This window comes from Corvus cornix, chromosome 2, assembly GCF_000738735.6.
Source record: "Corvus cornix cornix isolate S_Up_H32 chromosome 2, ASM73873v5, whole genome shotgun sequence".
Taxonomy (NCBI): Eukaryota; Metazoa; Chordata; class Aves; order Passeriformes; family Corvidae; genus Corvus; species Corvus cornix.
In genome coordinates, this window is record NC_046333.1 from 67,122,379 (window position 1) to 67,146,956 (window position 24,578).

General features: G+C 43.4%; 1 protein-coding gene across 4 annotated transcripts; it reads right to left on the reverse strand.

Annotated features, from left to right (window-relative positions):
• Positions 1-288: 288 nt before the first annotated feature.
• Positions 289-24,241, reverse strand: RIOK1 (RIO kinase 1). 4 transcript variants are annotated; one of them, XM_039549701.1, is made up of 18 exons: positions 24,062-24,202; positions 22,987-23,180; positions 21,728-21,818; positions 20,691-20,760; positions 19,976-20,018; positions 19,204-19,296; positions 18,371-18,483; positions 18,163-18,243; positions 17,571-17,657; positions 16,873-17,010; positions 15,859-15,962; positions 14,104-14,210; positions 13,433-13,498; positions 11,716-11,835; positions 11,378-11,431; positions 10,167-10,313; positions 1,771-1,929; positions 289-633 (listed from the first exon to the last, which is right to left on the reverse strand). In XM_039549701.1, exons 1-18 carry the CDS (start codon positions 24,078-24,080, stop codon positions 556-558), a joined length of 1,764 nt encoding a protein of 587 aa, XP_039405635.1. In that variant the 5' UTR covers positions 24,081-24,202; the 3' UTR covers positions 289-555. The 4 variants fall into 4 exon arrangements, with proteins under 4 accessions (XP_039405635.1, XP_039405633.1, XP_019143433.1 ...); XM_039549699.1 differs by having other exon boundaries at positions 292-633; positions 22,987-23,191; positions 24,062-24,241; XM_019287888.2 differs by having other exon boundaries at positions 580-633; positions 1,793-1,929; positions 22,987-23,191; positions 24,062-24,241.
• Between the last annotated feature and the right edge of the window lie 337 nt (positions 24,242-24,578).

Sequence of the window (24,578 nt, forward strand, 5' to 3'; positions counted from 1 at the left end):
CTGGCTGCCCTCCCCATTACAGCTACTTTCAGACTTAATCAAATGCACTTCACTTTCATTTAAGCCTTGCTACCAAACTGATTTAATTTCTCCTAGCTCCCGTCTCTAACACTTCACCATCCCAACCCGTACAAAGCAAGAGAATATCCCATCACCCAGCCTCACCAACTGTCAAAAAATTGTGCTCATTAAACATCTCCCAGAGCAATACACAGAGCAATGGAAACAGCACCAATATTGTTGAAATATTTCATTTATTTCCTGGTCACAGAATATTCTGACTTGGAAGGGACCCACAAGGATCATTGAGTCAAACTGTTTAGTGCATGGTCCTTACACGGATTGATTCCACAATTTTGGTGTTGTTAGCACCATGCTCTGACCAACTAAAATAATCTCAGGTTGTTAATCCTATACAAACTGTAATCCTTTAATTCTGCACAGCCCAACCCACAGGCAGCCACAGGACACTTAATGTAATTGGTGGGCTTCCTATAAAAGGGCCTGGCTGGTCACAGAAAGCCAACATCTCATTTCTATTTATTGAAGTTGAAATCACTTTGCAGTAGCATCTGTGGGCATTGCTACTGGTTTCCCTGCATGAAAAAAATGATGAGAGTGTTCCTGGTTCACCTGTGGGAGAGAAAATAAAATAAGTTTGACAAGGATTTTCCAGGGTCTTGGGAAAGTTTTATATTGAAATACTTGGAAAGCCAACGCTGAAGGCAAGTTCAGATTGGTTTTTGACTCCTTTACGCAATAACAAATTTTGTCTGTCTTTTCTTCACACTCAAATAAATAAATAGTTCCATTACAGGCTGGAGCCTGTTCAACTTTGAGGGAAGACCAGGACTGGCTTTTCTCTCCACCATGTGTATAATGTTGAATGACATCTTAATGCAATCACTTTGGATGGCTGAAAAGGGATCTTCACAAATAGAGTATTTTCTAACGTTTCATGGCTATAAGCAGTAATCCTTAGAAGCTCAGGGAAAGGAAAAAAAGCACACAATAGATTCTTCTGAACTCTTATTTTAAATGCTTTTAAAACAACTTTAAAATGCTTTTAAAACAACTTTTTCTTCTACTCCACCAACACTAATGTGCCAGAACACCAAAAATGTGACATGATCAATAAACCCCTTCTTCAGCTGAAAACTCTTCAGCCCCATTTTAAGCCAGGCTCAAAGCTCCATTTCTTTCAGTTGCACCAGGAGTTGAGCCTTCAGCAGGACTGAGCCCTTGGTCTGGTCCCTACCCATCCCCAGTAATGACTTGCACCCTGTGCTGCACCGATGCACCTGATGTCACGAAGGCAAGTCACTGCAAATCTGCCACCTCAGCTACATACCCCCACAGGGAGTGGCTTTTCAAACAAGTCAAAACTGCCCTGAGAAGAGCCTCCAACTCTCCCTGCTGTTCCTTTGTTCTTCCCAGTCTGTCACTGGTGTGTAGACTTCAGTGAAGGTGAGGAGACAAGGCAAGCTTGGATCAATAAGGCAGGGGGATGGGAAAGTACTCAGAGCATGGTGCACAGATTGGTCACAACATCCAGAACAAGCAGTGGTGCAAAAGAGGCTGAAGAACCACAAAGTGACAACCCCTTCTCCTCTTCAATTGCTCTTTCCCCTCTACTTTTGTCTCTCCAGACCACTGCTCCTTCACTTGAGCCACCACCAGAAGAACGAGCGTTTCCCATATTCACCACTGTTAGAGCGCAGCAAGCTGTATGAACAGTGTGTTTCACACAGTATGGTACCACTTCCTTACATTTCCTCGAGGGCTCAGATACCTGTCAGACCTCAGGTCTCCAGTGCACAGTCCACATAAGGGCCTGTTCATAGCCCAAAGAGACACAGTGTTCTCCAACACATGCCCGCTTAACACTCCACAAGCTTGTGCCGGACCAAGGACCACAGAATGAGAAACCTGACAAGGAGAGAGAACAGACAATTCCTTAAGTTCCTTTTCTAACCAGAAGCAAAAGCGTTAAAAGTAACATCTTATGTCAAGCACACAAATTAGACTTTCTTTTAAACAGCAGCAAGCAGCAAACCCTCTGCTCTCCATTTCTCGTCGCTGTCAGCCTTCACCTCATCCTGCCAACTCGCAGGCTCTCTCGGGTCTCTGTGCTTCCCAAATGCAAACCCTGGCATGCAGACCAAAGCTGGTCCTCTTACCACCTCAGAGCAAACCTTACCCCAAACAACTCTATGCACCAAACCTCACCTGAGCACTCAATCCTTACTAGATCTGGTGGGAAGCCTGCTTACCCAGCCCTCCCTGTCCAAACCTTGACTCCAACCTGCTTTGACTATTTATAGGTCCACAGCAACCTTACCAATATGACAACTTTAACTTAGATACCATACAAACCCCAGTCTGCGCAGTGAAGAATCCAGAAAGATATTACACCTTTTCAGACTTGCTGTCCACATCCCTAACCAAAGCACTGGTGGCAAACCTGCAATATCTCCCTGCTCAGAATTCAGCATCAAACATCCACTCAGACTTCAACAAGCTGCCCATCCTGAGTCTCATCCATCTTTCAGGTAACCCACAGCCAGGGCTAAAGACAGAGAGGAATGAACAGGTAATTTCATTTCTGGATCCTGGAAGTACCACAAAACGAGGCTGATTCTGGATAGTTCCAGCTTGGCAAGCTGCTGGCTCCATGTGATCATGGGTGTAGATTATGCAGTGAAGGGGCTGCAGAACCAGCTTTGTTTCTTGCTTGTTTAGGTGCCAGCTGGTGCTGATCATATATCCCAGAATGATGTCTGGGGAATACAGGACTTTCCTGTTTCAGAGTAAGGCTAGGTGCAGAACTGGGGTTAACACTCAGGGCTGGAGGCACTAAAAAGCCAGATCTGTCCCCAGACCATGATGGGTGGGGGACTGCAGTCAGCTACAGAGAATCAGCCCTGCCTGAGTCTGGGAGCAGGGTGACAGCACAGAGCACAGGGCTCATGTTTGGCTTCAAGGGTTGAGGCTCAGACTGGGCAAAGGGATGAAAAGAATGTTGAAGAGCAGGGATGCCAAGTAAATGCTCTGAATCTCTAGAAGGTACCTATGAATCAGGCTTTCTGTTCTCATGTCCCCATCACTGGCCTTCATGCCAGCCCTTAACCTAGTCCTAATGCCAGGAGAAGGGTCACTGTCCATCCTTCATCCTGTTCTGCAGCAGCCTGCTGCAACCACAGCCTTGCTGTCTTTGGGGAGGGGAAAAAAAGAAAGAGAAAAAAAGGAAACAAGAAGCACAGAAAACCCCCAAGCAATACCCGCCAGCTGCAAGTCCCAGCCTTGTGGCCTTTGCTGCAGACATGGATCTCTGGGCTAGATTAGAGAGATAGACTTAAACCCTTAAACCTACTGCTGCAGGCTAGGTCTAGCATTCACTGTTGCTTAGGAGAGGTTACAGTTCCAGGCAGGCTGCAGAGGTTGGAGGCAGGTTGTTGCATGTCAGGAAGAAGGGCCAGGCTTTTTCTTAATGTCAATCCTTCAAAAAGAAACAGCACTGGTGGGGAGGTGGGGGAGGGGAAGAAAAAAAAAAAGAGCAGCTGTCAACAACTCAAACTGTGTTTAGGGCTAGTGATTGTGGCAAAATGGTTGCTACCTATTGCATTATACAAAAGATAGATGTTTATGCCTGTGAATTTGGACAGCTGAAGAATGACATTCTTAATATTTTTTAGATTCTCACCATAAGCCTTCATCATATGTACAGGGGGAAAGAAGTCTCCTTGGTGTTGTCATGTGCCATCTAGAACCTCTTCCTAAACCCAGCCTTAACACCATTGTTGCAGGCCTGGCCTGGCCCAGAACAAATTATGCCCCTATGTCCTCAAGGTATTAAACTTTGTCCAAGAACTACAAATTCAGGGGAAAAAAAACCAAATTAAGTCTAGGTGCATGTGCAAATCCATCAAAATTTATAGAAAGTTATGTAGATAATTGAAACACAATTAGCACTTTTCATATATTAAGGGAGCCTTGGCACTTTCCAACATAGTCTGAGCATGAACTTACTTCTCCCTCTAGAGGATATGAAGATCAGCACAAGGAACATAAGGTTATGTCAGGACCAGAAAAGTAACGAGATGCTAAGGCAAAGGGTCAGCATTTTTGCTTTGAAAGTCCACTAGCAGTTTAGAAGGACGAAAATTACAACTGTAAAAACAATGAGTCATTAAGTTATGTGTTTATTTTTACAGTGATGCCCTAGAAAGTTCAAAATAAATTCTGAGTTAACTTTCTGCATTGAAACACTCTGTGAAGCTGTTTACCAGGGAAGGTAAAAGTTCATTGAGAGTGACAAAGCAGTTTCTTTAGGTCCTCCTTCACCCACTAAGTGTCCAAAAATCTTTTCCTTTCTTTAATGGGAAGAGGTGAGGACAGGCAGGTTCCCATAACCAGACAAGGGACCCCTAGCACACTTTCCCACCCCAGTGGTCCCCCATCATCCTGCAAGTGCACCCCAGGGAACAAGCCCAGGCTGAAGAGCACTCAGAGACAAAGCACCTGCCCTGTTCTGTGCCTCGGCATCATGTTTACAATATAAGCTGCCTGTACAGTTTTGCAGGGGAAAACTGAGTAAAGATTCAGCTGGACAACCCAGGTAAGCAACTTGGTATTCTGGAATCCAACTCTCACAGCTCTCCATCATCAGTTCCTCCACTACCCGTGACCAAACCTGCAGGATGCATTGGTCCTCAGAAAACGTCGGCCTTGCTTCTTTTGTATCTCAAAGGAGCACAGGTGTGACCCTTGCCTGAGCACACAGGCCAAAAGCAAGCACCCTGCCACAGCTGGCTGTGCACTGTTGCATTGTTTAATCAAAATATTTCAGCATGGAAATCAAATCCCTCTGAGCAGATGTATCCTTACAAAGCTGGTTTTACTGGCTTCGTCACGGGGAAACCGAATCCACAAAACTCCGCCTTCCAATGCTTCTGCTGTGACATATAATAAAATACATAGTGTGGGAAAAGCAACAAATTAATGCCAGCCTGGCACAGACCTCAGACCCGAGAGGAAGCCTAGTGCCCAGTGCTCAGAGTGCAAACCAGCCATATGGCACTGCAAAGGGTGTGGGGGGGCTGAACCCCCCCAAAAATTCCACCACCTCACCAATGAACTTTTTTGGAACTTAACATATATTGCCTAGCAGTATCTCCCTCCCAGTCCTCTCCCACTGAATCCCAGGGAATGACTGCAAAGAAGGGACTACTTGGAAAGGCCCTGGAAGATAAGATTAATTGCTTTTGTACATTTTTATCTTTGATAGCAGAGGTGTAAATATTCCCACTCCACATACTTAAGCTTCTTAATGTCACTAAATCTTCTGGCTGCAAATTCCCAGAAATGCATTTTTCCAAGCATTTGACCTGTGCCTGACAATTTGATGTCTTTCATATGTTCAGCCTGTTTTAAAAAATATATATATATGTATATATATAATGATTATGATAATAATAATAATAATAAAAATTAACACCATCTCAGATTAGACAGCTGGTTTCAAGCCCATTCTTAGCTGCACTGGTGCAAACACTACAGGCAGCATTCTGCCACAACCCACCCACAGTCTGCCCTCTGCATAAAGCACCTTCTCCTGCCTTTTTTAAGCCAATCCTCCTCCACTAGTTTAAGACAAAAAGGAGTATCAAAGCAGTTGAAAGTTCTGTTTTTGCAGCTGTAAAAATTCCTCCTGATTGCCTGACAGAACTGGACTCCAATCCATTTTCAGAGAAGACAGAAAACAAAACAGCTGTAGTTTGAAAAGCACACCAGACAATTATCAGAAGCCCTGCTTGCAAAAACATTCCCAAAGCCTCAGTGACAAAGTGAGCAAGTTTATGTCACGGCCTCAGTAAAGACATTCTCATTCAAAATGGGTGGGAAAATAGTGATCTGGGTGTTCCACCTTACCACTGGAACACCCAGTGAGCAGTGGAGCAGAGGAGGAACACTTCTGCAGTCAACAGAACGGAATTCTCAGTCTTAGGGGTAGGTATTCACACCTGCACAGCTCAGTCTCACTGCTGCTGTGACATCTCAGGGTCATCTCCTGGCTCCACAGCCCACCAGTACCCCACAGACCACTTCTCCAGGGTCTGTTTGCTTGTGCTGTGACATCAGGTGAGCTCCACGATGGAGATTCTTGCAATAGTCCACAAGAGACCCAAGAGCCCTACCAGCAAGTACAGTCTTGGGGAGTGGAAGAAGAGGGGGTGGGCAGGAAAAATATGGAAGTTAAAGGGGAAGCATTACCTTTGAGCTGGTTTTGTCCCATTGTTTTTATCCATAGAATTGGTATTCCTGCCCTGGTAATACTACTCTGTCTGCCCAGGTGCCAGCAGCAGGGCACAGCATAAACATGCTGCCATGGCAAACAGAGTGGGCCTTGTAGGGTCCTCAACTCTGGGGAAGAAATGAGCATAACTGAGTATCTGTGCTACTTTGAAGCTTTTTCTTTAGCACAGGATCCAAAGTCATGCCATTCCATCCTCATCCTCCCCAGACCCAATCAGACTGGTGCCTTTTGGTAGTTACGTGTAGCATTCTTCAACAGGTGTTCTTTTGCTTCAGGGATCACCAGGAGGATGCTTCATCTCATGGCTCTGGCCCAAAAAGCTCCCCATTCTGTGGACTGACTGTGTCAGTCCTGCAGTGGCCAGGACACACAAACTGCACTCACAGCCCACCTTGACAAGCACACACCCCACTGGAACAGCCATCTCCAGGCCATCTGCTCTTGCACATGGGCTTTTCTGGCTGTGCTTCACCTTAGGTCCCCTACACACACTCTGACTATGTACATCTGTCCTAGAGCAAACACTGGAGGCAGGTAGCTCCTGCTTTGAACAGCCTGCACAGTCCTGCTGCACATCACTGCAAGCAAGGTTCCAATCCGGAATGACAGATCCAGGACCACCTTCCTGCTACAGGACAGCCAGAGCTAGGCAAACTCGATCAGGCTGTGGTGCACGGCCTGGAGGGAAGATAAGGTTACGTGGGCTGGGACATTTCCTCTTCCCTCAAGCACAGATGATGGCAGCCTCCTTTCTCTGAAGTGTCTCCTCAGGTAAAGGAGATAAACACCACCCCGTGGGACACGCTCTGTCTCTGGGGCCTCCAAGCTCTTTGCCAAGAACTAGCACCTATCCCTGTCTTCAGAGCAGCCAGACCCATAGAGAAGGTGGTTGTCTCTTGTGTCTGACAGCCCCTGACTCCCACTGATCAGCCATGGACCAGTTTCCTGGTGGAGTCATCCGCTGCTGAGCTACACAAATAAAGCACACGCAGCTTCGCAGTCACTCGTGCTTACCCCACTTCACCAAAAGCACCACGGTCTGCCCAGTGCACAACTGGTTCCTGGGGAAAGGCAACAACTCGGACACAATTCCCCACTCCACCCACACCCCCTAGGCCCCACACAAAGTTCCTGGTGCACGTACCCTCATGACTCACGGCTGCTGCAGCAGACGCGCACACCACAGCCCTGTCAGCCAGCAGGGAGAATCCCCGATCCAATGGGACTTCAAGGACACAGTGCACAAAGCTGTTACTGGTTCAGTCACCTTCAGCACTGCACTGATGAACACAACCAGCCAGGCTCAGGGCAGCCATCAGCCAGGACACCTCTGCCTGGATATGTCTGTACACAAGCTCCCAGGACGGCAAGGAAAAGCAGGAAATAAAGTGTCCATGCTTCTGGCAGCATCTAAGCCCTTGGTGCTATGAGAAAGAGCCATCACCAGTACTCCCTCACCTCTGGATATAGGTCTTGCACATCCTCCTCCCTTCACTACCAAGTTAGAGGCTGGCCCCTCTCTTGCACCCCATGTAATGCCAATTTCCACAATGCACCTATTTCATCTCAGTGTCCCAACAAACATCCCCATTTGCTGAGAAAATACCAGTCTTCTTGCTCCAGTAATACTGTCTACACTTACATGCATACTGTACATGAAAGTGCTATCAATCCCTGTGAGGATAGAGAAAGGGAGCAGAGAGGGATCTGGAAGCACTGATTGGTTCCTCTCCTACGAGATCTCTAGCCAAAGGCACCAAAGAGGTTCTGAAGGTCAAACTGGGGATTGCAGCCACGTGTGCAATTGGCCATCAATGGTGATGCAAGCACAAGGAGGCAGCAAAGGCACGATGCCTGCAGGGTTATCTGACAGCTTGCAGAAGACAGCTAGCTCAATTTGCTTCCCTACTGTGAAGCAGGCATGGAGAGTAAGAACACAGGAACAAATCAGTGTGAGTTTAGCAAAAAGCCAAACCTGCACAGGTAAAGAAGTTCAGCAGCACAAGTGTTAAACTCATTCTTTCCCATCAAGAAACCCATGTCATACACTCTGATCAAACAATTACACCATGTTATTAACAAAACCACCCTCACAATTTATATTGTATGTATATAAATAAAGCATTTTTAATTTTTTAATAAAGAAAAAAAGATGGTAACTGACTAATCCACAACACATCAACCCTTTCTCTGAGCCAAAGCTGATTTTATTTGCCTTTCTTCATTTTTGCAGTCTTTTCTTTCCTCTTCTTCACATGTTTTGGGATTTTGGTTTTTCTCTTTTCTCTTTGGGCTTCTTTAACCATCTTTTTCCTTTCCTATAAAGAATCAAACACCATTCATTTAAAGCCAGAAGGGCATGAAGAATTTTGAGCAAGTCAGTCAATTGTTACATTAACAAGTTAATTAACACACGACATAAAAATAAGGTTATCAAGATAAAGAAATAAAAAAAATCAATAGGAATGGTGAGGGGAAAGGAAAAAGGAAATACAGGTTGGGAATAGAGCCCAGACCTGCACACTGGTAATGACAAGGCAAACTTCAAACTAGTTAAAACCTCAGTTTCATGCAACCTTTGAAGAAAGTGAACAAGAGGCACTCTTAAACCATGCTACTTACACCTAAGATTACAATAGGTTGTCTGGTCTAGGTTTTCTGCTACCCACAGGACTATTATAGCATGTTTTTTTATGTGTCATGCAAAAATATTGACCCAGTAAGTGCTGGTAACTCAGAGCAAGCTGATCATCACCAGGACTGGAAGGAAAGAATGCCATGCTACTGCAACACACTGTAAATTTGTGCAGACACAGAAGGGACGAGACTCAACTAGAAAACAAGTCAGCAAAATGGAAGGGGCAGGTAGAAGTAATTGCTACTAATCAGTTGTTGAACCTACAGCTAAATACACAGGTTACAAAAAACCCCTCATCCTAAACAAAAAGAAGTCCAAATGAAAACCTATCAGTTAGGATGAGAAGTGGCCAAGACTTTCCTGCTTCGTATCTGAAAGGCAGCAGGCTCTAGACTGGCAGTGTGTAGTAGAGTCCTGCATTTTTATTTGACAGATATGAAATATATTATCTTACCTTTTCTAGGAAGAGAAAACTAAAATGCAGTGCCCCAACTCTTGAACCCCTTAAGCCCAGCAAGTTTCACCCTCCTTTTTTTTTTTGCACAGCACCTTTTTAGGCTGCCAAAAGGCTCTCACCCATGAGCAATACTCAGCAGGAAAGCCTCAGCAAAACTGAGCATACTGTTCTGCAATTTAGAAAATGAAACCTAAACAAACAAACAAACAAAAAAGGCAAACAAACAAATGAACAAAAAAAAACCCCAGACCCTAACCATAATCCTTTTGCTGCATCTCTTGCCCACAGCAAAGCTAGCCAGTCTGTATTAATGGTACTGCAAAAGCCACTGTGGTACCAACACTGCCACCAATTCTCCAGTTCTACAGATCAAGTGGTCTCAGCTGTCTGGGCATAAGGAGGTTGGTCAGGGACTACAACCACAAACCTGAACACCAGAGCCTGGAAGAGTAGCCAGAGGGACTGAAAAGCTGCCCAGGCTTCCCTGAATTCTACTTTGCGTAGCCCTGTAATTCCCTGTAGAGATCTCCCTTCTAGCCTTGCCTAGGCTACAGAGAGCTGTGCTCCACACTGCTCTACATAAAACCACCATTAATAAAGCATCCCCAATGAAATTCACTGTCTCTACTCTTGTTCTCCAGAACAGAAGTCCACAGCTTGTTTCAGACAAGAAGAAGCAAGAGCCACTAAGTTTGGATTTTTTTGTGTCACAGAAGCAAAGCTGGGAAAAAATAAACAATACCTGACCATCTGACCTTTTTGTCCATGCTAATTTCAGCAGGTTTATCTTTGGGATGTACAGATTCTTTACAGCCCGAATCAGAGTCCTCTGAGCTGCCACCATCATCATCATCATCAGAGTCTGTTTCTGAATTATCTGCCTTTTCAAGAAGTGCAGGAATCTGCAAGACATCAAGAATTACATCAAATCAAAACCAAGAAACCTAATGACAATATACACACACACATATATGCACTATGTGTATATATATACTCATAAAAAACAAAACAGAATCTGCTGCAAAGAAACCCTCGAGCAATCTGATGCCATCTCCCTTAAGACAGCCCTCACTGAATCTCAAGATAAAGAATGAAAAGTAGGTTAAGCCAAACTAAGAACAAGGATTCCAGAATGTACAACACAGATTCTTTTAGGTCAGGGCTCAAAGCACAGCTGTTATTTGCACTCCCAAACTAATTTCCCTAAGTTAAACAGCAATTTGCTAGCATATGTGGAAGCCTATTTTTAATTATCCTTGGATCATACCCAAATCTACCTTGGGGGCACTGTATGTATTCTACATTTCAAACACAAATACCTGCACTGGAACACTCACTTATTCTTAAACAAGCCTGGAGACTATGCTACAGCCTGATCCCATCCATATTTATATTTCCATTTTGAATCAAGAGTCTACACCACTGCTAGAGAACATTCACAAAGTAAGGAGGGGGAATCCACACAGGGCTTCTGCCTTGAATGACATGGCTCCAACTGATCTGTATCCAACTTCTCATCCAATGTACTTTACAGAAGTGTCACTGTCAAGTACTTGAAATAAAATAAGACATAATATCTTATGCCTTATACTGGAGGACTGTTCTTTATGCAGTATTACAACAAAGATACCCTGAACATACCAAAACTTGCAGTCGTGCAACAATTTAAATCAATTACATTTTACATAACCAGAAAACACTTTCCCTCATCTCCAACTTAACTTTAGAGACCATGGCCACAGCAAGGACTGTAATTTCATTCTCAAGCAACCCAGCATCAGCCACAGTGCAGGAAAGCAATTTCTGTGTTGTGCAGACACACTGCCATGCCAGACCCATCCTGGACACAAATGGTCACTCTACAGACAAGAGGCTTCTTTCTGCCAGGACCAGGCATTCTCTGAACTACCTGTAAGCACTTTCATGAAAATGGCTAAAATGAAGGGTTTCAAAAGGACCCTCTCACCTTCTGAACACCAGACAAATCCTTCTTCAGTCCTGTCACAGTCTGGTAGAGAATCTGCTCCAAGGGAGAGAGGAAGAAATTACATTGTCAAATTATGTCTTAATTCTTTGTGCCCAGAGAAAATTACTATCTAAAAATAAATTCAAAGAAATAAAGACCAGGATAGAATCCACAATGTTAGTATTAGTACTAACCAGACAATTTTAAATTATAATATAGATTTAGTACTCCACACCTTGGTAGCAAAGCTTCTGGTTTTCTTTGTTGCTAACAGTTTCCAGTAAGAAAAATTCATATTCCCTCTCTTTTTTTTGCAGGGCCTCAGCATGCCTACTCACATTATCTTGCTGAACATTCAAGGCCATATCCTCTTCTTTCAATTTCATCATTATGTCCACATCCCTCTCATAGTTTTTAACTTCAGTCAGAGTTCGAGGTATGTAGGCCTTCTTAAATACCTAGCACAGTGAAAGGAAACACAGACTTACTAATTTACATATAGTGTCATGATGATTTTCTCTCCTAATTATGCATCCTTAGGAGAATAATCACAACCAGAGAAACAATAAATGAACATGGCAGTCATCCACTACCATTTGAACTGCAGACTTATTTTTTGTTTGTACTTTTTTTTTCTGTAGGAGCAGACTTAATGTGCAACCTACACATTATTGATGGATCTCAACTAATACGGCTCCTTCCTTTGTGAAGCCAGCCCTCTCACAAAATTCTCCAACCATCTCTCAGCCTACTTGACTCCTAAGGTTTTGTATCCTAAAAATTTTTCTAATGTTTTTATTGTAATGTTCACAGTGCCTTCAGCAGGCAACTCCATTGAAATGCACTGCTAGAACTTAATCTCTTTATGTAACAATACCTGCTTCAACCTACAGACCAACTCAAAAAAGGTTCTTGCAGCAATAGAGTAAAAAACTAACTGCAGTATCAACAACATACTTGGAATTTGTCACATTTGAAACGATCTTTCAGCAAGCTTACAACCCTACCAGATCAGAGAGAAGTGTTTTGCTTCTCTGTTTCATGGTATCAGTTCAATCCCAGAACATCATCTTCATGACCATCACTGCTCATCTAAGAGCTGTGCACAAAGCACGGGTCCCCACTTCCACAGAGCTGCCCTTACAGCTCTACTCTTTTGCGAGGGGAGCGACACAAATTAGCCATGGTCACGTGGAAAGTCTAAGAGAAATGAACTGAACTTAGATGCTATGAAACCACCTCTCTGACAGGTCAGTACCTCATGTAAGCAAAGGAGTAACTTGCTTGCAGAAGATGGGCTTGCTACCAAACACTAGCATCTGACTCTCTAGCGCAGTAGTTTTATGCTGAAGGTACACTGGGAAACAAAAACCATCTTTCCTTGGTCAAGTCTGAAGCAGTTAGTAAAACCTGCTGAGCTCCAAGACAAAAAAATCTTGGATAAATCAAGTAGTGTTGAGTGAGGTTTTTGTTGGTTGTTGGGTTTGGGTTTTTTTAAACTGTTCTGGAACAGATAGTTAAGACTAAGGTAGAAATGGTTGTATCTTTACATTAAGTATTTCCAGAACACTAACAGCTTTCTGTAATGGACTTGAGATGGCTTCACTTAATGTAAAAGCAGGGGAAGAACTGAATTAGACTGGGACTGGAGCTAGGTAGGCAATTTGGCCAACGCACATATCCAAATAGCCTGCTTCTGTATCACTGGTCCAAAACCACTCTGGTCCAAAACCACTGGCATAATCAGATCTCTCTCTGATTTTTTGTTAACTAAACCTGAACTGGAAGATACATCAAGGGATCTAGCTACGAGCAAACCAAATCTGGTTTAGGAAATGGAGTATTTGCCTTCTAACAGCTTATCACTGTCAACTTTTACACATGGTGCCCCTTAATACTTCACATCTCAACTAGGTCAAGACATCTCAGTATCACGAACAATGTTTTGTTTATCATCAGCTGTACATTTTTCCAAAGAAAAACAGAACATTTTTCAGTGTTTACAGACATAAGGTCTGTAAATACTAATTTCATAGCAGGAACAGAAATCCTCACTTCCTCATCCACTTTATCTTGACTGGATCTTTCCTCCTCTGTTCTTTTCGATGCTATTTCCATTGCCTAAAGAAATACAAAACAATACAAAAAAAGTTATCACTCTTTAGAATCGCACCACTAAGTCTTTAGAATCACATCCAACTATTCCCATCTGCGTTTCTCCCTGTGCTCCACTGTCACTCACACGCACTCCAGCTTTCCCTATGGGAATGCCGCCAGCGACACCTATTGGTAACCAGCACACTTAGAGCTGCAGATCAGGCCTGTAACAGAGGGATAACACACTTGCTGCTCCCCCACACCAAACTGTGGCAGGCCCAACATGGCTACAGCACATACAACACCACTCTCCAATAAGCATGGTTATATTTCCTCAGAGCTTCTCCTTGCCAGAAAGAAAGAGCTAACTTAAAGCATCCTGGTTCTTACAGCACCTCAAACAGACATTTAAGTCTTCATTAGACTTTCTGAGAAAACATGCAATCGAAGTAGTGTCACCCTACAATGGTATAAATGGAAAAGACCTATGTGCATTTTTGAAGCACTAGCACAACAATGTCATGTGCTGGCTTCCTTACAGTAGGAGGTAGAGTAAATGAGGTGAAGGAGCTTGAACTAGATCAGATTTTATTGTCTTCCTACTAACCAACAAGGCCATGAGGTCTTACCTTAGACAGGTAGTCATCAATGTTCTCACTTGTGATAGAAGGATCAGTAATAAATTCAAACAGCTCCCTCACAGTCATCACTGCAACATTGTGCTTCTGGAAAAAGTCTGCCAGGAAACAAGGGCAGAGAAAAAACCCATAAGTAATTCCATCTAACATATGCAGCTCTGATGTTAAAGTGACAATTCCAGCAAGCCAACAACTCTGATGACTCGGGAAAGTCTCAGCAGCACGTTCTACATCATACTGAGTTTAGTTACCAGATGCTTGGCTATCTGAAATGAAACTGTTCATCTTCCAGATGCAACAAATACTGAAAGGAGAAAAACTGCATAAATATAAAAGCCAAATCAATTTCAGCAGGATCCAGACTTAACGGAGTAGGGACTAAGTAAAGAATTTAAGACAGGTGTAGTATTTGCAATGACTAAAATGAAAAAAAAATATGTATTTCAAATAAGCAATGGAGACCTCAAACTTTTGCTAGAGAGAAACAAGTGTCCACTGAAATACAGTGCAGCCTAATTATGATCCACCCAAAAGGGAAGACACATTCATGTCCTGGAACATTCCTCACTACTACACTCAGGACTGGTTTCTTAAATCAATTATGACCAAACTTGTAGGCTCCATTTCTGCTCTGAAAAAGAGCAGCGAGTGACACTGAGGACTGTTTAACAAGTATTTCCTACTAAAATTCCCTGAAGATCTCTCACTCTGAGAAATTAATCATAGAAAGATTAGAAAAGGACTCAGTTTGGAGGCAGCTCTCTGTGCCCATGGAACCATGAGTCTCTGCAAAGATTGCACCTAGAGCAGAACCAGGTGTTTCTTAGAGTCTCTGGGGAAGGTTTAGACAGAGAAGGTTGCAGTGACAGAAGACAAGCAAAACAACACCAAAACCAATGCAACTCACTGAGACACTAGAATATCTAGAGAGAGTGAGTCAAAAGACATGAATAAAGAGCAAGGGTGCAACTAGCTGAGCCAGAAATGAGTTACTAGAAATTCATGAACTGACAAGGAATAAGGAAAAACCAGCATACTGGGTACCAAGACACATAGCATCAAAATGCACACAGTTCTTTGCACAGACTCTCAAGAGTCTCTGTAAAATAAGCAAAAAGTCAATGTGAAAAGAAAGGGGGGACAAAAGCAGCCTACAATGAGAGATTTTTTTTGTCCTCAGGGACACACCCTACCAGGAGGTGTGTACCTGTTACACAACACATACACCCACGCATGAAGATCAAATCCTCAAGAGAAAAACACCATTAAACTTATCAAACTACTATGACAAGTGATAATATATCTAATTAATTACTCTATGCCTTGATCCTCTCAGCTGCCCTGGACAAGTAAGTGCAGGGAACTTCGTAACACAGAACAACTTCTTGCCAGCTGAGGAATTCCATATGTGGATTCAGCTCACAGAGGGAAATACATCAGTATGTCTGCACAGTACTTTAAGTAAGGGAAGTTAAGATTGGGGTGAGCACTGCTGCACACTGGGACTGATCTTAGATCTATTCTGAGATCCAGCCACGTGACTCATTTCAGACAGGTGATTTCTGGCAAAATAGGCTGCACTACTCTGAACTCAGCACAGTACACTACTCCCTGAGGAAGTCACGAGAACATAGAAGTAGTGTAACTTCTACAGTCAGTTATACCTGAAAGAACATAAGGTGAACCGAGTTCATCCTGCTAAACAAACCAGCTGTCAGAAGAAGGGTTGAAGCACAGCTCCCTCACCGTTAACATTGGCACAATCCTTCCGCAGGAACTCCAGTGCATGAGGGTGGTCGTGCTCCACAGACTGAGATACATCAATGATGTACACGTCCCCACCATGGTACCTGCAAGGAAATCCCACACAGAGCTACACCAACCCCATCACATTACTGAGGGGCAGGGAACAAAGCATGCTTCAAACTTCAGAACCAGCAAAAAAAAATCTTAACTTCCTTCTCCAGCACACACCTTGTATGTTAGCACCAGGGTGGCTTTTTTCACTCAATCCCTACCCTCCCCTACACAAGTTGTATAACTGAACTTTTTAAAAAAATTGTCTCCTCATGAACAAAAAAAAAAGCAGAGAGGCACGTGAAAAAGAAAAATCAAGAAAAAAGTTATAAAAATGATACCTTACTAATTTTTGCCTGAGTTGACAGGTTTTTTTCTCTTTGTGAGGGGGTTTTGTGATGTGGGTTTGTTGTGTGTTTGGGTTTTTTTTGGTTGGTTGGTTGGTGTTGAGGTCCCTCCCCCTGCCATGTGGTCCTGGGAGAGGGGCCCTGGGGGACAGACAGGGGGTTTCCCTGCCCCTGGTCAGCCTCGTTCCCCATTGGTTGTTTTGTGCTCCCCTGCGTGGGCAAGGACCCTCGGGTCCTGTGATTGCTGCAGTTCCTGGGCAGATCCCGGCCATGTGGCTGGAGAAATAAACATCTCTGAAACATCTAGCAAGAATTGGTCCATAGATATTTCTTTCCCACGGGCCTCCTTGTCTGATACACATGTTGCAGTGCTCCCACTGTAACAGGTTGGGTTTTTTGTATTTGTGGCTGGTTTTTGTTTGTTTGCCTGTTGGGTTTATTTCACAGAGAAAGCTCAGATCTGGATTAAAAGCTACATAATTAATTAGGTAAGTTACGAAACCCAGTAATGACAAGGACCCCACCCTCCCTGAAAGGTACATCAGTACTCTCACACAGAGGTTGCCAGTGCATACATTTTAGATGTCACAACTCAGAGCAAGGATTGAAAACATACAGCATATTAAATTCACTGAGATCTGCGTGAACAAGTCTGGCATCTTGGTACATTCTTCTCATGTACTGGATGATCTGTAGGTAGAGCTCCCGGACTTTGGAGTCAGATAACTGAGCATTCTTCAGCAGAGGAGCAGGCCTTGAAATTACAGAAAAAGTAACAAAAAGTAAATACTTTTTCCTTCTTCATACCAGCCGCAAATGCTTTAATTGCTGCGCCAGATCCTTTCACTCCCTGAGTATGTCAGGCAAGTCAGCCTGAGCAACCAAATGCAAGGAGCCAGCAGGAAGGACAGCAAAACTTTGCTACACACTTGCCAAAGATTATGGAGCTCTATTCCCAAGCGGAGCTAATTTGGACCATGCTACATTAATATTGCTAACTACAAACCAATGACCTATCTTCATGTATGATTAGCAAGCCTTTCCAGCATTCACCTCTGGTTAAGCCACTTTATGAATTAATTTTGCACACAACTGAGGCTTCAAAATCACACAGATTGCCTGCGGTAGTAGCTGACAAATGTCTGGGACCATTCCACAGGTCACAGGCAGATGTTAACTTTACAGGCCTAAAGTAACTGTAGGTAAATTCAGAGGGTTGGTTTGTTTGGTTTTAATAAATCTTTGGGAAAAAGCTATTACTAAATTAAAAAAACCCCAACCAAACAAAAAAATTTATTTTCTAAGGATACTTACCTATCACCTTTACCAATAAAGCCCATGACAAGCACATGACTCCTTAGCATAATTGGCTCTGGGCAAGGTATCTGGGCCGTATTCAACCTGAAACACAGGAACAAAGCCACAAAAAAAATAAAACCAAACTCTGTTTGCTTTGCACTAGTGCATAGAGGAGCTCTGTAGCTTTGAACATAATACACAGTGAGAACTCAGGAAATGCACACAAAAAGCCACAACCATTCTGACCCTTTTCTAAGCATTCCTGTGTCAAAGAACCTTTACACAGTTCAGGTTAATCCTAGATTAACCTATATCACACAGCGCGCTGCTGCTCAGCAGCAGCTATTTCCAGTTTTTCCTTGCTGTTCAGTCATGTCAGACAGAGTTCAGACACTGAAGAGCTTAGAGCACTAGCAGCAAAACAAAAGAAGATCTTTATTCTTCCTTCCCCTTTTGTCCCTCTCCCATCATGAAGCTTAAGACACTTTTCTGAGCACTCCAGAGACCCTAAAGGGTAGTGATAGCCACAGTCTAGCAATGAGTACCTCCTATAAATGTGAAACTTTCGGTAACCTCTGTATGATGAAATAAAAACTGGAAAAATCACCTTATTAAATTCCTCATTTCTTTTTCGGCCCACGTCTTCACCATTTTTCTTGGGTTGCCTTTGCAGTATCCATGACGAAATCTTTAAGTAAAGAAACAAAAGATAACAGGGACTCCTAGCCTATCAATGCAGCATGAGCACCAGTGATTTTAACACCTTTCAAAACAATCCCTCTTCCCCAGTAAAATCAGGCAGAAGTCAAACTCACCTGAATTCACCACTCACATACTTATCCCGATCTTTAAACATCAGAATAGAGGTTTTGTAAATCTTTATTGCTCTGTTCTCTCCATTTGCAGTACTGGCATGATATACATTGGCCTATCAGATTAAAAAGGGAAGAAATAACATTAAGGACAAGCCCTTTAAAGTGACATAATCTTCTCTCTTCTTCTCATTCTGACACCTGGAAAAGATCTGATCTCACCCCAGCCTGTGCATGGCACCCAGCTGAAGGAGACTGCACACAAGGCAATCCTTTTTCCATGAAAGACAGCTTACAGGAAGTACGTAAGATGGGGCAGGGGTGCAACAATGGCCACAGAATAAAATCAACATTGCACAGGAAAATTCTGCCTCATCCACACTTGGGAGACTGAAACAAGCCCTTGTGTGAAGGGTTAACTTGAGCCTGTGCACTATTCAGGCCCTAAAGCATGGACCAAATGTCTCACATTTCTGCCTCTACACAGGGGGGAAGTCTGTCTTTAATCAGAATTCCCTGGGTTTGTATGTTTTTTCAGGCACTATTTAATACTGTGGCCATACATAACTTTGCCAAAACTTTTGGTTGAAAGTTGCAATTAACAACATCCACTAATTTAAGATAATATTAAAGCATTCTTAGAGATCTTCCATACTTGGGAAACTTGGTTTCCCTTAACGTAAATAAATTTTTTCTTAAGATAACTTCCTACCAATCAAGCAACACAAAAACGTAGAACTAAACCCTAGTATTACACTACATCTTCTGAGCACCATAAACTTCCACCCAGCCTGCTGAAAAAAAAATCCTACTACATTATTTGCAATAAAACTTACTTCTTTCCCCGTGCTGATGCAGCCATTGATTTCTGATATGATACCTCTAGAGAGCATCTTGAACAGAATGATTCGGGTCCTTGGATCCAACACCTCAAATTTAACACAGAAAACTCAGCAGAGGACAAAACCTAGTAATAGTGTCCAGTCTTGGTATCATATTAAAGAGTCCTTGGCATCAGACTATTCTCAAGGATCGAATAATAATCTGAACAGCAACTACTCAGAATTTTGCCATGAATCTAGAATGATACTTCACTCTTTCTTCCAAAATTACTAATTTTTTTTCTTTCTTTTAAACTGAGCATATGTTGTTGAGCTAACCCTAGAAGAGACAAAGAAAACATTTTCCACTCATAGTTGCATTTAATGTTTTAAAATAAGATTTTTCTTGGGATATGGACACCATAACTGAAATAGAACAGCCATGTGGGCTTGGACCAGTAATAGTTCAGTCTTGTTAAAAAAGAAAACAAAAGAAAATGGAAAACCCAGCATTTTTTCTTGTTCTTTGGAATAAAAGCTTAAGATGGAATTCTGCATTGCACACATGAACAAATCACAATGTTAAAGACAAAAATGAGCTCTAAAATGTTTATGGAACCAAAGCTAACCTTCAAATATGAAAGAAAGAAAGAAACAACAGGTCTCTTCAGGATAACGTGGGAATCAGAATCCCAAAACTCTGTTCCTGCTCTGTTTTATCATTGATTCCAAAATTCTACAGTATTTGCTCTGGTCAAAAGAAAACTTTGATGAACAAAGGACTTACCTGTTCTACTGTTGCTCTGTCTGACTTGTCTTTGACTCGGTACCTAGCAGAAGTGAAAATAAAATGTTACAATCCCACATATGAGCTCGGTACTTTGACAGCATTTGACAAACTGCGACATTCTGTGTCAGATGACAGCCTCAAGAAGTAAGGCTTTCAGTTCATACAGAAGCAAAGGTTTCTCCTGCAGCACAGGGATGGAAAGGAAAAAAACCAACAAACCACCACCATAAACATCAGAGCCCATCACTTTTGTAGATTATCTTCTTGCCTCTTCTGAATTATGCTCATTCAGGAGGAAACTGTATCTGTCTTTACAACTTAGGGCTATAAGCTGCAGGCCAAAAAAAAAATTCTTAAGAAGAAATACTTTTCCCTCACCAAATCATCAGGAGGACCCTTTAAAAGGCCTCCAATACCTTTTTAGCTCAGCTGCTTAAGGATTTCTGTTTAGAAAAAAAGAGTATCAAAGGGTCTGTTCTAGGGGAATGACACCATCACTTCTGTCTTACTATATTACACCAACACAATCAGATGTGCTACCAGTGACAGAAGAAGCAACTTTGGATGGTCTTTTGAAGACCAAAGGGCAAACTGCATGTAGACTGCTTCTAAACCTCATTTTTCTTAACAAACTTATTCAAACAAAGAAATAAGAACAACACTTCTGGGTTCAAAGTATTTCAGTGAAAATAGAACCAAAAGTAATACTTACATGTCTGCTTCCTTCTGTCTAGACTTTTCTGTGACTCTGTTTATAACGGAGTCATCAAAATTTAGCTTATCTGAAAAACACGTAAGAAGAAATGAAAAAAACCCCAAAACCCAAAGAAGTTTCCTACACACCAGGGTTAACCTAGCGCTTCACTCAGTTTACATTTCAAGGTAGGACTGTAAGGTAACAACACAGATGAGTGAGACAGTTCCAAGGACTTGGAAATGTGATGCCAGTAATGCCTTTTGGATAACATCTCTCCATTTAATTTGTCTGTTCTTCTCTTATAACAGTCAAATGCCACTTTTCTTAACACAATAAGCACAGCCTCCCAGATTCTCTCCAACAATGCATTTAAATGGTGTTTGATTAAAGGCTAAATTTATAAAAGCTGCTGTATTTGGCTACAAATACCAGCAACCTTCATTCTAGCACCACTTTGCTATAAAGAAAAACACAACCTCTGATTGCTACCTTGACAAAAGGTGCCAATCACAGCTACTCCTAGTCCTGACAGGCTTTGCTGAGCAGCCATTTCCATCTCAGGGTAAAAATCAAACCACACCAGCTGGGACAGCAGCCTCTTCACTTTGCACAGGAACTCTGCCCCTGGGAGAGAACTGCTGCATAATGTACCCCCAAATACTACAGGAGACTGCAGTCGTCTAGAAAATCGTAGCAGCTGTGGGAATGACCAACATCACAACAGAGAGTTGGTACCCTCCATCCAACCAAACATCTTGTTTCTACAGAGAATCTCGGGAACAAAGACTTCATGTTGTCTGGAGAAGTCAAGGGGAAAGAAAAATCCCCAACCAACCAGCCATGTGGTTCTGAAGGTGGAGAGAGAGGGGTATGACAGCCAGTTTGTGGAGACTAAAGGCAACTTCAAGTACACAAAAGCCATTTTTAACCTCTCTGGCAATGGTTAGCTCACCCATTCCAGTGAGTTCTGGCTTAACATAAATGCAATTAGTCTGAGAATGACACAGAGTAGTAACTGTTTCAGTAACAGATGACAATGCAATTATACTCACCTAAATTAATTTTGTGTTCAAATTTTCTTAAAACCTTGCCTGCAGGGGTTGACAGTTTTGCTGAAGAGCAATTAGGGGTCTGTCTATTTGCCTGAAACAAAGGATTTACTAACATAAGTCACCTTCTGTACACAGCCCTTTGAAATTCAGACCATAAAAGTGGAAAAGTCATCTCAAGTGCCTATGCCTAAAGCTATGAGAAGAAAACCACATGGGGTAAGGAAACAAGTATGGATTAACACCAGATTTTACTTAAATCAAGAAAAAAAAATACAGGTAACACATCAGTTAAAATTCTAAAAGTGCTCCAAAACAGGGTTACTTTTAGTCTAGAAACCTACAAGTCTCTCATACAGCACTTTTTTTGTCTGTAAAAGGAAGAGAACAGAAGACAGAAACAAAACAAGAGAAAAAAATGCAGAGCTAATGAACAGAGAAAACTTTCCAAGATTCTATCTTTTCCTACATGTAGTCCTCTCCAAACACAACTAACACCTGAACATGATTTCACCATCATTGAACAGCATAAACCTCTAAATAAAGGCAAGAATATACCACCCAGGATAAGCACTGCCAGACATGCTATGCTATGATCAGCACCACTCTGATTTATCTCAACTGTTCTGCTAAGCTGGTATCAATAAGAAAAATGAGGTTTTGAATCTCTAGTGTCCAAGCTGATGTGAGAACTAGCATCCTTCTTACCTTCACATGTGCTTTTCATTATGCACAATGCCAGAGTTTCTGTGCCAACACCATACACTCTAAATTAACTCACTTCTAGCACCTCCCTCCATTTCCTATGCTTGTTTTTTTTCTTTGCCTGCTTCACTATTAAGTCAAAAATAGAACCAGTTTCACCCTGGATATGACTAGCAGATAGTCTTAAAATTAAATAGAAAGCCTGGGGAAGATGGTCAGAAACACAGAGGACAAATACCAAAAAGAAAGGAACATCTGAAGAGATCAGGTTGAGCAAAGAAAGAAAAGCTGAGAAAGGTAAGGAACAGAAGGAAACTGCAGTGACAAAGAGAATCCAGCAACAGGGTTTGAGACGATAAAATCAAATGGACCTCTGGCTACAACATACATACACATATGGCATGTCAGAGGAACAGACTCAAAGGGAGAGGATTCTCTCAAGGAAAAAAGTCTGCTTGCATTTATCCTCAGTGTGACACTAAAATGAACAAAGCCTTCAGGTCAACCCCATTAGCTCTTGGGCACCCTCAAGGCTCACAGAATAGCCTTCAACATACCTGTGGATTGCACCCACCAGCAGCACTGTGGCGCTTCGTGAGTCTTCCCACTTCATCATCCCAGTCCCAGTCCTCATCTTCTTCTTCATCATCGTTGTCATTGTCACCATCTCCTTCCTCAGCGTTAACTTCTTCACATGTGCATAACCGGCAGCTCTCAGGGACCCCACCCTCTTTACATGTCTCTGTGTCTTCTGCAGATTCACTTAAAAGAAACACAGATGTCTCTGTAACTAAAAATGATTGTTACAGTCACCAAAAATACATTTAGCCTCACAAATGACTTCACATTTTCACTCGTGTTTTAATTCACTGCATCCAGTTCTAAGGCCCTCTATTCAGCGAGGACATTGAGAAGCTGGAGCAGGTCCAGAGCAGGGCAATGAAGCTGTTGAAGGGTCTGGAGCACAAGTCCTATGAGGAGCAGCTGAGGGAGCTGGGGTTGTTTAGCCTGGAGAAAAGGAGGCTCAGGGGAGACCTTATCACTCTCTACAACTCCCCGAAAAGAGGCTGTAGCCACGTGGGGGTCAGTCTCCTCTCCCAGCCAACAAGTGACAGGACAGGAGGACATGTCCTAAAGTTGCAAAGTTGCACCAGGGGAAGTTTAGGCTGGAATTTGGAAGAATTTCTTCACAGAAAAGGTGATTAGACATTGGAATGGGCTGCCCAGGGAGGTAGTGGAGTCACCGTCCCTGGAGGTTTCTAAGGAAAGACTGGACGTGGTACTTAGTGCCATGGTCTGGTTGGCACCGTGGTGTTGGGTCACAGCTCGGACTCGATGATCTCAGAGATCCTTTCCAACCTAGCTGGTGCTATAATTCTCTCATGTCAGTAGCGAGTCACGGTTTTCTGCCAGGACAATTATGTCCCAAAGCAGCACACCTAACGGAAAAGGGAAGCCGAGAAACACACGCAGCCTTTTCTCTCACCTTCTCCTGTAACCGGGCAGCACCACCCGCTCTCCCCTCCCGCTGCCGGGCGAGTCCCAGCGCTGCTCCCCGCCCCGCTCCGCGTGTTCGCCCGGCCGCGCCCGGGGCCCGGCCCCGCCACTCCGGGCCCCTCAGCGCACCCTCACCTGTCCGAGCAGTCCGCATCGTCGAACTGCCCGGGCACGACCTGGCTCATCACCAGCGCCCGGTAATCCATGGCGGCGGCGGGCAGGAGGCAGGAATCAGTAGCAGGAATCACTGGCAGGAATCAGGAGCCGGGATGCTCGCGGGACGCAGGCGCCGGCCCGGCCCGGCCGCTACGGCGCCGCCAGAGGGACCAAAAGCAGCGCGGGCGAGCGCGGCTGGGACGGACTCGGCCCAGCTCCGGTCCCCGCCCGCTTCCCTGGCTCCTGCACGGGGACAGCCTGACGCCGGCACACGGGAAAGCCGCGGAGGGACTTTTTCCAAGGACTTGTAGCGGGGGATGGCTTTACAGTGAAAGAGAATAGGGTTAGATTAGATATTAAGAAGAAGTTCTTTATTGTGAGGGTGGTGAGGCACTGGAACAGGTTTTCCAGAGAAGCTGTGGATGCCTCATCCCTGGAAGTGTTCAAGGCCAGGTTGGATGGGGCTTTGAGCGACCTGGTCTAGTGGAAGGTGTCC